Source organism: Callospermophilus lateralis, chromosome 1 (genome assembly GCF_048772815.1).
Source record: "Callospermophilus lateralis isolate mCalLat2 chromosome 1, mCalLat2.hap1, whole genome shotgun sequence".
Lineage (NCBI taxonomy): Eukaryota > Metazoa > Chordata > Mammalia > Rodentia > Sciuridae > Callospermophilus > Callospermophilus lateralis.
This window is the reverse complement of record NC_135305.1, coordinates 175,127,084-175,142,952: the sequence shown is the minus strand read 5'-3', so window position 1 is coordinate 175,142,952 and position 15,869 is coordinate 175,127,084. Positions and strand designations below refer to the sequence as shown.

General features: G+C 38.2%; 1 protein-coding gene across 3 annotated transcripts in view; it reads right to left on the bottom strand.

Moving 5' to 3' along the window:
• Window positions 1-15,869, bottom strand: part of Cfap20dc (CFAP20 domain containing) — a 133,944-nt gene that overhangs the window by 88,412 nt on the left and 29,663 nt on the right. For all 3 annotated transcript variants that reach the window (XM_076867961.1, XM_076867970.1, XM_076867980.1), the window contains 5 exons: window positions 6,674-6,810; window positions 6,060-6,222; window positions 3,745-3,861; window positions 2,489-2,608; window positions 240-565 (listed from right to left, as the gene is read on the bottom strand). In XM_076867961.1, the coding sequence (XP_076724076.1) occupies window positions 240-565; window positions 2,489-2,608; window positions 3,745-3,861; window positions 6,060-6,222; window positions 6,674-6,810 (863 nt within the window). The remainder of the gene's footprint in view (window positions 1-239; window positions 566-2,488; window positions 2,609-3,744; window positions 3,862-6,059; window positions 6,223-6,673; window positions 6,811-15,869) is intronic.

Sequence of the window (15,869 nt, the reverse complement as noted above, 5' to 3'; positions counted from 1 at the left end):
AAAAAAAGCCTAACAAGCCAATAACTATATCCCATAATTACAGATGATATTGGCAGTTAATAATAAAAAGGCAGCAATTTAGAGTTACCATAACAACCTAATGCCACCATTGACTGACAGCAATCTGCTGCATGTTTATAAATAGCAGTTGATTTCCCCCATTTCAACTAGTGCTAGTGCTTATCGGAGCTAATGGAACTACTGTGTTTTATGACTATTTTATTCATCAAGCAGTGTACCTCTTCGCTGCTGTCACCATCATAGAAATCATCCTCCAATTGGGTGTCTTTCCTTCTCCCACTGTTATCTTCTTTTAGATCCAAAGTGAACAGGCATTCCTCTGGGGACAGATTCTGTGTCCTCCCGTGAGGTGCTGATCGTGGTCTAGATGAGAAAGTGAAAATGTCCTTTGGAAGGATCTGGGTCTCCTCTGCCTGCGGGTCACGTTCACTGTCCTTGCTGGCTTCTAGGCACAGGTGTGAAGTGCTAGAGTCATCCAGGAGGGACTGGCTGCCAGATGCCAAATGGGAAATGTGATCATCATTTTCAGGAAATATCCATTCATCTGACATTTGGGAAAGATGACAAAAAATTAGAGTAGTGTTCCATAAAAGTGATATTTTAGGTAGTTTAGTTGGGTTACAATTTCTTGTTGTTGAAACAAGTGATTTATCAAAGAAGGCAGAAGCCAAGGAAGGCAATTTATCCACCATCTTGGAACTTGCTAAACATTTAATCCATAGATCAGTGTCTATAGCTACAGGCAACTCATTTGCACTTTCTCTGCATCCGAGTTGAAACACTGGCCAGGAAATTTGTAAGTCTGAAATAATTATCACCTGTCTGGCAGCAAGTTCTCTATAGCACAACCTCATTAATTTGACATTCCAAAGGAGGAAAATCTCCCAACTCTAAAAGGGTTTGAGTTACTAATATCTCCCTTTAACTAGAGGAAGACAGTGTACCGCCCTTAACAAGCTTCTTTAAACAAAATATCTGGTTATTGTTAGGACTACAGATCATGGAAGAGAGAAAATTAGACAGAAGTTGACATCTGTCTCCATTCTATGGACTGAAGACAGAGCCATTTGCAGACTAAAACGAGTAGACTTTTCAGTAATAGTAAACCCAAAGAAATACTGTTAATCTGAGTGGTGAATTCTGTTCCATGAAATATACCTGTATGTTTAGTTTTAGGACACAATGTTTTGACATGAAAATCTTTTTGCACATTATTTGTTTTCTTTAAAAATACTGTATGCTACCACTGAGACATATTTTTATCAAACCCTTTGAAAATTGTCTCTTAACCTGAGGCTACCTTTCTGCAACATGATTTGCCTATATAAAGGGTGATAAATAGACAGTCTTAGAGACAGTCTGTTGGGAGCAAGGCTTTCATGGTTTCAGGGACAGAGTGTAGGTATATGGCCAGTGGCAGGCTGAACACACACCTGACCACCTTCCCAGGGGTGTAGATGCTCCTGAGTCAGTGTAGCTGTGGACAGGTGTCAGAACAAGTACACTGGGAACTCCATTTTGGACAGCAAACCTTTTGTGTAGTGCTAGGCATATAGTAGGTGAATTGTGAACATAGTAGGGGCTCTAGAAATGCTAAAAAAGATTACAAAAATGAATGTGTTGTGTTATATAATGCATATGTAAAGGAAATTGGAAGAAAAGATCCTGTTGGGAATCTTCATGATGCAATTTACCAATTTATATGATTTACCAATTTATATGACCTGTTGCCAAACATTTTTAACTGTCAAAAAGTCAAAGTAGAAGGAGTGTTTTATACCACACCAACTCTAATTATCTCACTACCGCATGCTATTTTGGAATTTGTACTTTTACCTCAAGTATTTCCATATCAATTGTAATGAATAATTTGGTGTGTTTTCTTAGGAAAATATGTAAATTACTGTGTAATCACAATATTGCAGCAAACAAGATAAATGCAAGAATGATCACCTAAACATCTAATTAGTTTTTCTACACAGTCAGATTTATGCTAGAGACACTAATTGCGCCTAACATTTTAATGAAGGTTTCAACATTGCATAAATAAGACTGACAAACTACAAACAATTTTCATTTATTTTCCTTTTTCCCTTGCTCAAAAACAATTTGCTTTTGTAAAAGGAGCACACACCTGCTAGGCAAGATAGGTGGAGGGCTCAGTGCTCTCTGCTCCAGCCATCTCCGTTTATAAAGAGGGCAGAGAAAAGAAACAATAGAGGGTCTGTGGGGAGGGCCACGTTGTCTTGGGAATACTTCATAGTTTTAAAGTTTCATTATGAATGGAGCAACCAATTCATAAATAAAAGACTCTTGTCATCCATTAAAATTGGACAGAAAAGAGAGGTTAAAAAAGGAGATTTACAAAAAATCACAAATTTTTAGCAAATGGCTACATCACAGCTTTTCAAAATGACTAGATTCTAACTGTTTGGCAGAATTATAATTTTTAACAGTAAAGACACACCTGCTTGGTCGGGAGACGGAGGTCCTGGGGTGCTGGAGTTCAACGTCTCTGCTCTTTGCTGAATCCCAGTGGTGAGGACAGTTGTTCCTTCATCTTCATTTATGATAGTTCCTGAATTGCCTGTATTGGAATAAATATTTTCCACTTTGTTACTGCTTTTGATATTTATAAAGAGTAATTTTTGAAGAATGGTATTAATTGGGTATCATTTTCCATTTGATTATTTTCAAAGACAATGAGAGGTCACAATGTAGATATATGCAGGTCTTTTTTTTTTTTTTTAGCAGAATGTTTTAAGATGAACTCAGCTGCATTTTTGTAGCTGTTCACCTTAAAATTCTTTGATATTTGCACAGGGACATTTTAGATTTAAGTTTTACGATATGTGATAAAAAGAAATCCAAACCCCATATCATTTTTAAAGGGGCTTATATTTTTTTCTTGGGTTCCACATAAGATGGAGTGCTTTTTTAAAATGATAATTCCTACTAAACGTGACTCTTTTAAACCTAGCTTTTTTCTTTAGCTCTTTAAGAAAATAGATGCAGATATTATTGCAGAATAAGTTTTTCTATTTACTCTTTGATAAAAATAACATGAAACCTCGTAGGCTGAATTGCAACCCACCCAAAAACCTCATGGTTTTGACACGTTTGCTAACACAGCATACATGATAGCCTTTGGGCTGGATTCAGGATAGAATGATATGTGTATATACCAATCTACACCTACATGCCTCAAATCCGGCATTTAAAGGAATAACTGTAAAACCATCTCATGCTTAACTGGTTGCAAAGAGTTTAAATTTTAACCTTTTATTATAAATGGCCAAGAATCCAGAGGGAGAGACCACAAGCATAGCAAGCAATCTGAAAAGAGTCCAATTTAAAAAGAAAAGACATACACGGAATCTGAAGAATTATAATAAAGTTCAATTTTAGGAAAGTCTGCAGGCAGGAACTTCAACTATCACATGTAGGCCATTTTTAAAAAACAACAATTTGAGCTTATTCAGCCTTTGAGAGCACATGCAGGCAGTCCTTTATTTCTGTGGTTGTCTATTTAATCCAGCAAATCTCTGTTAGGGCTCTAGAGCAATTCTTTTGCAGAAAATTTGATTTCCATAATCCCTGCAGAACAGACATTTATATTTTAAATGAATTGGTTCATAATCCTTTGAAATTTACAACCTGCGGAGAGATTCCATTGCCCTGAATAATATACAGATCTAAGATAGTATTGAAATAGTGCCATACCACTGGGTGTCTCTGTCCTTTCTCTGCTGGCGCTTTTTAACCGAAATCTTCTTCTGTTATTATTCTTATCTGCTGATGCTTCTTGAGGGGGATGTGGATGCATAATAGGTAGATTGGCTGGTACATTTTCATATCAAAGAACAAAAGCCAGGACATAAAGCGCTAGATCACTTGAAATAATTCAGTAAATATAATTATCACTGTAATGAGAATATTCATGTATCATTTTGACATAGTGTGAAGCTCCGTCAAAAACACAGCTTATTCCTGCAGTAGAAAATAGGTATTTGGTTCCATTCCAATATTAGGATTGTTTCAGGCTTTCAAAATGACTGATACGTTTTATTCATGAAAGATAACATTTATAGAAGAGCTACAAGCAATTTGATTGATGTTAATCGTGCAACATGCTATATAAGAAATATGAAAAAAAATGAAATTGACAGCCAATACAGGAAAAATAATTCTTCCTTTAAAAGAGGGAATATATATATATATATATATATATATATATATATATATATATATAAATAAATAAAATGTATATAATATATAAATGAGTATATACTTCAACACAAGCTTAGAGAGTAATTTCCAAAAGAACCCTGGAGAACTGAGGTCAAACCTGGAGAAGGCTTCTTAAGTATAACTTAATTCTTTAATAATTATATTCATAGCAGCATTTATTATTTACCAAATGTTTCCTTTGTTGTGCAATGTGATACACCTAACTTGGCTTTCTCATTGAATCCTCATAATATTCCTTTGAAGCTGCTGTTATTTATTACTAGAACTATTGTAGTGGCACCCCCTCCTCCACAGAAAATCTTAACTAAGCTTTCCCAGAAATCTGGACCATAATTGATTTTAGGACTATCAGTAAAAGAGTCTCTACGAAAGAGTTCAATGTAAGTAAACTTCCTATTTTTCTGTTGCTCTGTTTTACTTAGCCACTGGCCTGGTAAACATTCCCGGTGCTCAACACCCCTTTTCCTAATTTTTCAGAAACATTTGTTCAGTACAGTAGTTTGTAGAAGTGTGTTTGCAAATGCAAAATGTGATTTAAAAAAGGCAGATCCTTTAACAAGGCTTCTGGCCTGGAGCTGGGCTTCACAGAGATGTCTACATTTCTAAGATAAGAAAAGTTACCAATTGGGCTCCATGGTAACAGCTGGCAGGGGGAGGAAAGAAAGGGGCGAAGAAGCTCTCCCCTTCTCAGGTGTTGTCCTTGAAGGGTTAACTTGCCCAGAACAGTGAAAGAAAAAACTGCTTTTATGTGAACTTCTGCAGTCTGTGAACTTCTGGGCCCCCACCCTTACATGCTGGGTATAAAGTTCTGAAACTACCTGAACTCCGGGTTCAGGGGATTAATTGATTACAATGAAAGCTGTGCCCTCTCAACCTGAATGCAGTGAAATAAAACTGTTTCCTGCTATCTTAGGTGCCCCACCTCATCTGTTCTCTACAACACTAGGAGTAATGGTATCCCCATTTTAAAGACAAGGAAACTGAGGCTCAGAGGGTAGAAGAAACAATCACAGCCTCAGACAGTGGTAGAGCCAGGACTGTACATGCATGTCATTCATTTCTTTATATCAGCTTGATATTCCATGGGGGATACCGTCTGTAATAGTGATCATTCGTTTCCAAATCAGGTAAAATGAAATCAAATGCCTGCTTTTCAACTCTTGCTAAGGGGTAACAGGGAGTTGTAAATCTTGGATTCTGGTCTCAATGCTTTCTGGTGATTACAAACTGCAAACCACTTTACCTTGAACTCAGTCTATAAAATGGGACAAAGTACTTTCTTCACTCACTGGTTGTTTTGGTATCAGTGAGAGAAAATCAAGAGCCCTTTACCAGTGGAAAAGATTCATTAAAAGTTGAAATTAAGGACTGGGGGTGTAGCTCAGTGGTAGAGCACTTGCCTAGCACATGTGAGGCACTGAGTTTGATCCTCAACACCACATAAAAATAAATAAATAAAGGTATTGTGTCCATCTACAATTAAAAAAATTTTTTTTTAAAAAAGAAGAAATTAAATGTACATGGAGTTTCCAAAGTGTAGAGATGAGGGGATGCTATTTTATTTCTGTAATCACTACCATAAAGCAAAAACACAGGGTACTTTAATAATTTGAAAAATTGGAGTCTATAGAATGATAATATATACATAAGAATTCTAAATACCTTTCAGTAGCCACCACCTTTTTCATTCCTAAATGGTAATTCTCTAGTCATGTCTAGTTATGAATATAACTTCTGATTTATCTTACCATTTCTCACTATTTCCACTAGCTTTCAATCCTTCTTACCATGAATAGGTGCGGTCTGCTTTATTTGGCGAATATTTTCTTTATCTCCTTGTTCCTCAGCCTCAGATATCAGCAAGGTTGACATTTCTGCACTCTTAACACACTTCTCTGTGGTGAGCTGCTGGCAGGATCGGCTATTTTTGGACCCAACAGATCTTACTGTCTGTAAGGAAGAAGAATCGATTTGCACATTTGAAAAATATAGGAATTATACTTGTTTCCCATAGAACCTACAAAGGAAAAACAATGGGATAAATAGTGAGGGTAAACTGGAGGTTAAATAGTGGTGGAAGGGGAAGTCATTGTAGAGAATTAGAAATCAAATTTGAATTTGACATCAAATAGAAGACCCGCAGGTCTCTGGGATGTGAACTGAAATGTGCTCATTTGCTATCTCCATCTTCAGCAGGTAGGAGTTGGATTAGGAGTCACTGAGTATGGCTGAATTTTGGAGGAAACTAAAAAGATTTGAGACTCTATTCACTGTATAGTGTCTGGTCAAGATCCAACTCCTTTTTTGAAAGAACATGCTCCTATGTATTCGTCTGTAATCCTCTGTCCCCCCTTCCTTCTGATCCCTTCCTGGGCCACTTATGCTGGGAATGTGCTCCTACCTCTGTGGAGAGCCTCAAGTTATTCCTTCTGCCAGAGAGTGGAGGTGGTCCAAGAACTCGGGATCCAAAGGCGATGTGACACACATCTTGACTCTTACAGCTCCTCACGCTGCCTGTCGCTCTGTTGATGAACTGATCTGTTTGTTAGAGGAAATTAGTAATGGTCCATTAATGGGCGTAATGACAAACGCCACCTTCCAATACTTGGGCAAGCACAGTCTGGCGCTCTGAGATCTGAGTCATCTCGTCCCTCTGTAGCACTTATATTTCTTCCTTTCCTTCCCTTGTGGTCTGCAATTGAGCCCAGAGTATTCTGCCCTTTTGATTTTCTTATTTGGGGTCTTGCTAAGTTGCCCAGGCTGGCCTCAAACTTGCAATCCTCCTACCTCAGCCTCCCTAGTCACTGGGATTAAACAGGTGTGTGCCACTGCACCCGACGCCCTTCAGCACTTATTAAAAATGCAGTGACTGCATCTGCTCTACGAAGTTTATACAATACTTTTAACAAGGTCCCTCAAGTAATTTTTATACTCACCATCAACTGAGAACCACTGCTACAAGCATTTTCTGCAGATAAGAAAAGGTACTAAAAATACACCTTATTTTCTCCTTAAGGAAGTAGTTTAAATAAAATTATTCAATTCAACTAAATAGATAGTTAATTGGGTGCTCTCTTAGGCATTTCCCAGAGGTTGTCAGTGACACAAAATAGAGAAGACTTCACTTGCCCTCCGGGAATCTGGAGAGAAGTCTGGAGGAGGGTGACGACACAAGTCAGTGTTCACAGAGCAGTGGGGACAAAGGAGTCACCTCTTCAGTGGACCCTGAGTAACTGATTCAGTTTCAAAAACAAGACATATAAGGAGCCCTAAGTAGAGGAAAGTGCCTGAGTAAAGAATGGGGGAGGGGAAGGGCGGGTGTGCTTGGAAGTAGAGCCACCAGTTTAGCTGGAAGAACAGGCTAGGGTCATGCTGAAAACCAGCCTTGAAATGCCAAGAGCCCATCTTAGATTTGGTAGGCAACAGGGGATCCTTGGAGCTTTTAGGAAGACAGCACACTGGGGTCACTCCAGGTTAGGGCGGGTGTTCACCGAATCATGCTGCCTTTCCTTTTGGGCACACAGCAAATGGACATCTCTGAGCCTTCTCTGCCATCAGATGAGCTGGGACTGCAGTTGGCTGATGGAATATGATAAGTGTAAACCATCAGCCGGTCCCATAAACCTCCTGCATGATCTCTAGGTGCTCTCCTCCTTCATGTCTTGCCAGAATACAAAAGATACTGGGAAGGACTTTAAGGCCCTGGGAGGAGCCACTAGATGAAAGGAGCCCAGGTCTCTGAATGATCATGTGCAAGGCCACCCAAGGAACATGGGACTGGACTAAACTGAGGGGCTGTTTGTAACTGCAGTCAGCGTCCTCTGACTACCAGCAGGTGAGAGTGATGGCCCTTGAAACGCTGTCTCTACCTGGAAACTTTGCAAGGTTCCACCTGCAAGACAGGACCAGCTAGAATATTCCAACGGTGGCCTCTGATCTGGATATATAGAGGAGCTCCTGTCCAAGTGTACAATGCCGTGTGTCCCTGGTACTGCCTGGTGAATGTGTGCTGCCATAGTACTTCCTGTCCAACCTGTACCCCAGAATCTGCTCAGTGGTCTCAGTGGCCTGCTGTAGAACTGTCATTTTACATGGGGTGGAATTAAAACCCACTCCCTTGCAGTGGCCCAAGAAAAGGCACACAAGTTTGTGAACCGTCCTGTACTTAGAAAGCTCCAGATATCTAGGTCTGCATGGACGTTATGTGTGTGGATGTGTGGGTGTTTTCTTGGATCTGTTGCTGTGCTTGTGATGAAGCTGACCATATGGGCAGGGGCGAGATCATCAAGTTGAACTGAAAGAGTTTTTGCTGGACGGAAGGTCTGGGATGGACACTGAAGTGGTACCAGTTTTCTTCAAGTTCCTGATGCCCTGATGGGTATAAGAGAGATTTTTCTTGTCTAAAGGATGGAATCAAGACTAATGTGTAGAATTTACTTTTAGCCCAACATAAGGAACATCTTTCTCTAATTAAAGCACATCTGGTTGTTGAGGTGGTAGACTTTTTTTTTTTTTTTGACATTTTGAAGGTGTCCAAGCAGAAGTCTGGACTCTGGGAGGCAGATTCCGATGTCCAATGACTCCTTAATTTGTATCTCCAGCCTGATTCTCTCTTCTGTACTCCACTGCTTGTATTCGGTAGTCCTCTTGATCAGCTCTTCTCTGATATCTCAGAGATATTTCAAACAGAAGACCTGACCTAATGAATCCACCATCCATCCATCCACCCACATTGAGCGACAGGGCCTAGGTGTCAGGCTTGACACCTTCCTGCACCCTCTCCATGTCATGTCCCTGTTTCCTTGTCTCCACCAGCACTGCTACTCAAGTGTCATCCTTCCTCTCCTGGATGGCCACCCAGCATAGCAAGTGACTTGCTATGTCTGCTTTGCTGTCTTGTTCTATTCTTTCTCCAAAATGCAGCTAGAGAGGTGGTTTTTGCTTTTTTGTTTTTTGTTTTGATACTTGGGATTGAATTCAGGGGCGCTGAACCACTGAGCCACATCCCCAGCCCTTTTTATATTTAGAGACAGGGTCTCACTGAGTTGCTGAGCATCTCTCTAAGTTGCTGAGGCTGGCTTTGAACTTTCGATCCTCCTGCCTCAGCCTCCTGAGCCCCTGGGATTACTGGCGTGGGCCAAGGTGGTCTTATACAAACGTAAGTCTATCATTTCTTTTCCTTCACCAAGGTTTTCAGTGACTCCCCTGCTGCTCCTAAGACTAAGAGCAAAGCCCTTCATATCACCTGTAGATACCTGTTCTCACACATCTTCATACCTTACACCCCTCATTTTCTGCTCTCTCAACAGGCTGCCAGAGCATCGGTATATGCGGTCCTGGTGGCTAGAAGGCTCTTCTTTCTCTTTCATCTTCCTATAAGTTCCCCTAATAGAGGCGCTTCCAATAGCTTGCCCTCATACAACTTGGGAGCACTGCACTTTCCCACGTTCTGTGGCATTCCCTAATTAATGTGAGCTTTGTTAGACATAAATGTGGTGGCTTATGTCACCTTGAACTTCAAATGCCTCTCCCAGTGCTTGACCCAGAGTGGGCACCTATGGTAATTGATCCTTGCTGTGCAAAATGAATCATTAAATGAGTTAGAAGGGAAGTTGGATTAAATGACTCAAATATTTCTAACTACAATTAGAATTTCATCTTAGGCAAAATTCACCTGGGGCTTTTATGTGTTTGTCAAGGAAGACTACTGGACAGGACAGGGCAACTCCAGGATGTGAGGATCATAGAGGAGGGTCACAGTTCATCTGAATGGCAAGGCTCTTAGCAGCAGTGCCACGGCACCATGATAAGATGGCCATTCGTGTCACATGGGAAAGATCTTAAATGTTGCCAAACCAACTGGGACATACGTGCGTTTATATTTTTTTCCTGATCATTTATAAACATCCACTTGAATCAACATAACACTGTTCATTTCTCAGGATTGATAATAGAAATGGTAGTTGAATTCCAGTCCATTTGGCAACATCTATTGTAGACACCATTTGTATTTTTTATGGTCAAGTACAACAAGTTCTGGACTATGTATTGTGTCCTTTAATATGGATTTTCCCAGAAACGAATGGCCACTGAGGGTACAAAAGGGCTGTATGGGATGTGGTGTGGGTCTACAGGGAAATCTCACACCTGCATAGGGGCCTTCTCCCACTCCCAATCCTAGGGACTATTCAGCTTTGGGTCTTTCTGGTCAAATGTTTTACAAGGAAAATTCTCTTGAGTTTCTTCATGTTTGTCTTAACACAGGTTCCTCCCAATCAGTTTAAGTTCTTTGAGTGAAAGCCTATTTCTTTGGTACCACATGTACTCCATGTGTTGAGCCCAGCTTAGCACATGGTAGATAATGGACAGATATCACCAGCATTATGAAGACTATGCAATATTAAACAGAGGATTTGGGGAGGAGGGAGAAGTTTAGCAATCATACAACATAGTTCTAGCTATAATGTTAACTCATCATAATTATTAATAAAATAACTCCCAAATATCTTCGATTTCATAGAGAAACCTTTTGCTTAGCAGTAGATACCCGTGACTTTTAAAGATTCAGCCAAACCCAGTATGCTATAAATCTCTAAATCACAGAAAATTAGATGTTTTAAAATTATTTTATAGTATATTATTTTGGAAGATATTATTTTTTATTGTTTTACAAAAGAATCTGTTCTAGGATTTCTTTAAAGAGTAGTCTACCATAGTGTATTTAAATTTAAAACTATTGGTCTGGGGCTGTAGCTCAGTGGCAAAGCACTTGTCTAGTACATATGAGGCACTGGGTTCAATACTCAGCACCACATAAAAATTAACAAATAAAATAAAGGCATTCTGTCCATCTACAACTACAAAAAAATTTTTTTAAAACTTTTCTAAAACTTTTACACACTTAGGCATACAAATGTACATACACACATATGTGATTATATTTATGAAAAAAATGTTTATTTATTTTACATTTTGGTATATATTTTTCCCCCAGAAAAAGCAGGGTATATCAAAACTCTACTATTCCGGATCTCTTAACAAACCTCTTTAAGTTTGTTATTACAATTAATCTACCAATTCTTGTTTCACTAAATAATTCTGTTTATGATCAAGTTAATTGTCATAATTATCTGTATAAACATGCATTATGCTATGTATTTACTGTAATGGGGCCTTAATTAAAACCTACAAGTAAAGGTAATTTAGATCTCTGGTTTCTCAAGGAAAAAGTAGAAGAGACAAAGTTCCTATAATGAGTAAAATCTTAATAAAAGAAAACTACAAGCAGAAATGCATGCCTTTTGAATTCTAAAAGGAGCTCTTTTAAGAGCTGATATCAATATGCATAAAATAAGGTTAAAAATCAAGATTAGATTAAAGTCATGCTGTAGGCATTTCATTTTCTTGAGTTTGTGGGAAATGAAGTTGGTGTAGGTCAGAAATGTTACTGTTAATTATTTTGCTCTTTTACTGAGGAATAGTGTCTTTGTAGTTTGATTGTAAAACCTGAGGGGCTAGTCTCTAATTGCCTTTTAAAAAAATAAACATTCATTTTTGTCTCAAGATACAATGTTCTAATTATTATAGTCATTTAACTTTGCAGGGTTTTCGAGCTTAACCAGAAAAACCTGTGGAATTTTCCACCCTAATCACTGAGGGTCATGCTTAACACTTCCGTCTATTATCTAACAAGCAAATCACAAGTGAAGCTGGCCCCAAAGGCCAGAATTTGAATTGGATTAATTTTTATGTTAGTGTATATGTGTTGTTATAAAGAATGCAAAAAACAAAAACAAAAATTAAAAAACCCAAAAAATCTTGCATTAGTATGGCAATATTATTTTAGATGAGGTAGTTAACCTAAGCCATACTTTCTTCATTCATAAGATTGGGATAATAATGCTACTTAAATGATGAATTTTTCATTAGATTATGCAAAAAATAGATATAATGTGCAAAATTATGTGTCTAGTAGGGGCAAATGCTTAGTAAATATGTTATTAATCCTTCCCGTCTTGAGTAGCGTTTATTTGCTTACAAAGCCCACCCATAGCCATTTGTTCGTGCCTTCTCCCATTCTTTCAATAGTGACTGGGCACTCAGTCTGGTAACCCACTGCATAAGATAGATAATGAGTGAGGTTGCTGGCCACCTCCTCCAAGATGCTCATAGTCTCTTGGAGGAGACGGGTGTTAAAGCCAGTAATTGATAGATAACCATGTGATCATGACTGGGATAGGAGCTAAGAAGGAAAAGCCTAAAGGGGTTAAGTGTTTTGATAGCAGTTTAGCATCTGGTCTTTGGGGCCAGGGAAATAACATTCAGCGTGAGACCTAAAGGATGATGCTATCACGATGTGTGCTAGATCTCCCCACCCCCATTGGGTATTATTACTTTATCTCAGCAGCAGAAGAAACTAAGGCTCACCCCATCTGTCCACTCTCAGAGCAGGGGCTCAGAATCCAAGTGCCCGAATGCCTTTTCGTGCTTGCTTTCTCTCACATGTGGTGCTGCCTTTACTGGGCCACAAAGGCCTCGTGGGAGAGTCTCCCCTTATCCAATGTGAATTTTCTGTGCGATTTTTATAAAGCCATCTAACTAAAAACTTCCATTTCGCTGAGTAGCCGGAATTAGAGGTGTGAGCTACCAAGCCTAGTTGGTTGTGCTATCTGAAAAATGGATCTATTACAGATGATACAGATAAGTACCAGAACTTGATGAATATGATAATGCAGGGCAGGGGATGAGGACTCATGGGTTTCTGAGGAATCAGCACAGAACACAGCAACCATAATAGCTGGAGTGTCCTTTTTCAGAGGTAAGAAAGCCAGGAGTAGAGGAAGCAGGGTAGCTGAAGTGGCTTCACTGCCCAGCAGGTACCACATCCATAAGGCACCTATGGAATTGAGGAAACTGTGGCTAAACTCAGTGAAATGCCCAATGAAAACTGTTAATTAAGGACTTCTTTAGGCCTGCTGGAGGACTGGCAGTTTGTAAACCCTGGAGGTACAATGAAGTGGAAGGCAGCTAGGTAAATGCTGAAGCAGGAAAGGCCCTGCGTGATTACAATCAGCCTTCACGTTCTGCAAATAATTAAAATCAGTACATAGCCTTATCTCATTAATAAAAAGTTTAAGACATTTTTGAAAGGCAATAAAGTAATACTAAAAACTAAAATTAGAATAATTTTTCCACTAAACTGGAGTAGGACCTTAGACAGTGTAGAAACATCATTTGTGTGTAAAGTTAGGATATGCTGACAAGATAAAAAAGTAATAATTCACAGGATATTGCTTTTCTTTACCAACTCTTAATGTATTAAAAAGTCAGAATTAATCTAGTGTTTGTTCCTTATTCTCGAGGAGCACAGAAATCTCTTTACCAACTCTTAATGTATTAAAAAGTCAGAATTAATCTAGTGTTTGTTCCTTATTCTCGAGGAGCACAGAAATCTTGTTATTTTTTTTAAGGGAAATAATTTTATTATCTCAAGAAAGCTTTCCATTTTGAATAATAAGCACAGATATTTATGGGCCTGGGTAGGTAATTTCCACCATTTGGGCTTGGAAATAGGGCTGTTTCCTGTACAGCGAGCAGCCTTCCAGGAAGATGCTGCTTGGAACTGCCAGAAGTAGAGGAAGCAGGGTAAACTGAAGCGGCTTCACTGCCCAGCAGTGCTTAAAGGGACTAAGCTGTTAAAATGCATCTCTGAAACCAGGCTACGTGGGCACATCCCAGCTCTGGCACCCACTGATTTTTGATCTTTGAGAGTCTCAGTTTCCTCATCTACAAAACAGTGCTTATGCTATGAGAGGGGGTCAGTGGGATAACTAAAGAGTTCAGTGCCTGCAACACAGTAAAAACCTTTAGCTCTGATGATTAGACAGTGATGATTTTTTTTTTTTTTTGCTAAATATCCTTATCTGCTCAAATCAGTATCCATCTTCTATGCAGTTTTATAAAGTTGTCTAAATACAAGCTATAAATAGAACTCCTGCAGCTTGAGGATCACATTTCAGTGGGGGAGAGAGCAATATGCAATTAAGTCAACAGGAAAATAAAGGTAGTGATAAATGCTGTGTTGAAAATAAAAGCAGAATGATGTGACAGACTGTTTTGGGGGTTACTGAAGGATGATTACAGCCACAAGTTTGCTACTAGTGGAAATGTATGTGAAATTCACAGTCCAATGAAAATATTTAAAAATTCATACCGATATTCATATATGTATACATATATACTGTATATATTTACATATATAAAATATATATGTGTGCACAAATAAACTGTATTTTTTTCTTATACAAAAAATAAAAATAGGGCTGGGGATGTGGCTCAAGTGGTAGCGTGCTCGCCTGGCATGTGTGCGGCCAGGGTTCGATCCTCCGCACCACATACAAAGATGTTGTGTCCGCCGATAACTAAAAAATAAATATTAAAATTCTCTCTCTCTCTCCTTTCTCACTCTCTCTTTAAAAAAAATAAAATAAAAAAATAAAAATAAAAAAAAATAGTTGTTTAATATTTAACTATACATTTGTAGATTTTACTTTGTCAATTTTTAAATTGGGTTTCCTTCCCATTATGTACTTTCAATGGAACTATTGATATTAAGTAGAGAAATATATGTGAATTTTATAGCAATTCTTAACAGTTTTTAAAAATACAGAAAGTATAAAAATGAAATCAGAAATGTTCCATAACCACTCAAACATATCATTGACATCAATCATGAATATAGTTAGAAAACTAAAATTTTCTACTGGATAATAGAGAAAGATACAGCATGAGAAGTAAAAGTATTCTCTCTCTGCCTCTGCCTTCACTAGGTTCCTGCTTCCAAAGGTAATTAAGTTTTCTTAAAAATCATGGATATACCATACCTAGTGACTCTCTCTGTTATTTATACCAGAGGGGTCATACTGAAGCATCTTTCTGTTTCCACTTTTCACTGACTGAGATAGCTCTGAGATCTTCTCAGGCCACCACAGGTAGAGCAGGTCCTTGTTTGGACTGCTGGGTGACATAGAATTGTGTGGTTATTGAATCAGTTCCCTACTGTGCACAAGTAATTTGTCTCCCAGCTTTTGTTATTATAAGCAGTGTTGTCACAAACTAAAGGAGCAGTGTCAAGGTTGGTACAAGTCAATCCTGTGAGAGTAATGCAGTTATCAAATAATTAAATGCATTTTTCATATTTAATACTGTTTTATATTATTAAAGCTTTTCAATATTTGCTAGATTTTTTTACAGAAAAATTAAAATTCACTCCATTTGTGATATCTTTGCTATAACAGAGTTCATAGATATTGACCAATATCCATTCTAAATTTTTTCACACTTAAAAAAATTCAAAAATGTTTTTATTAGTGCATGATAGGTACACCTAATATGAAGGAATAGGACCAGTTATATTTCATTTTTATTGAAGATGGGGAAGAGAATATATAATTCAAAGGTAAGAGAAGACTTAGTTTTATTTTGAATTATCATCAGATTTTGGAATTAAAAATTGTAAGATCTTTTTAACCAACACTCAATCTTAAGACAAGGTTAATCAGAGTTGAAATTTAGAAATTAAAGAGTGCCTTGGTTTT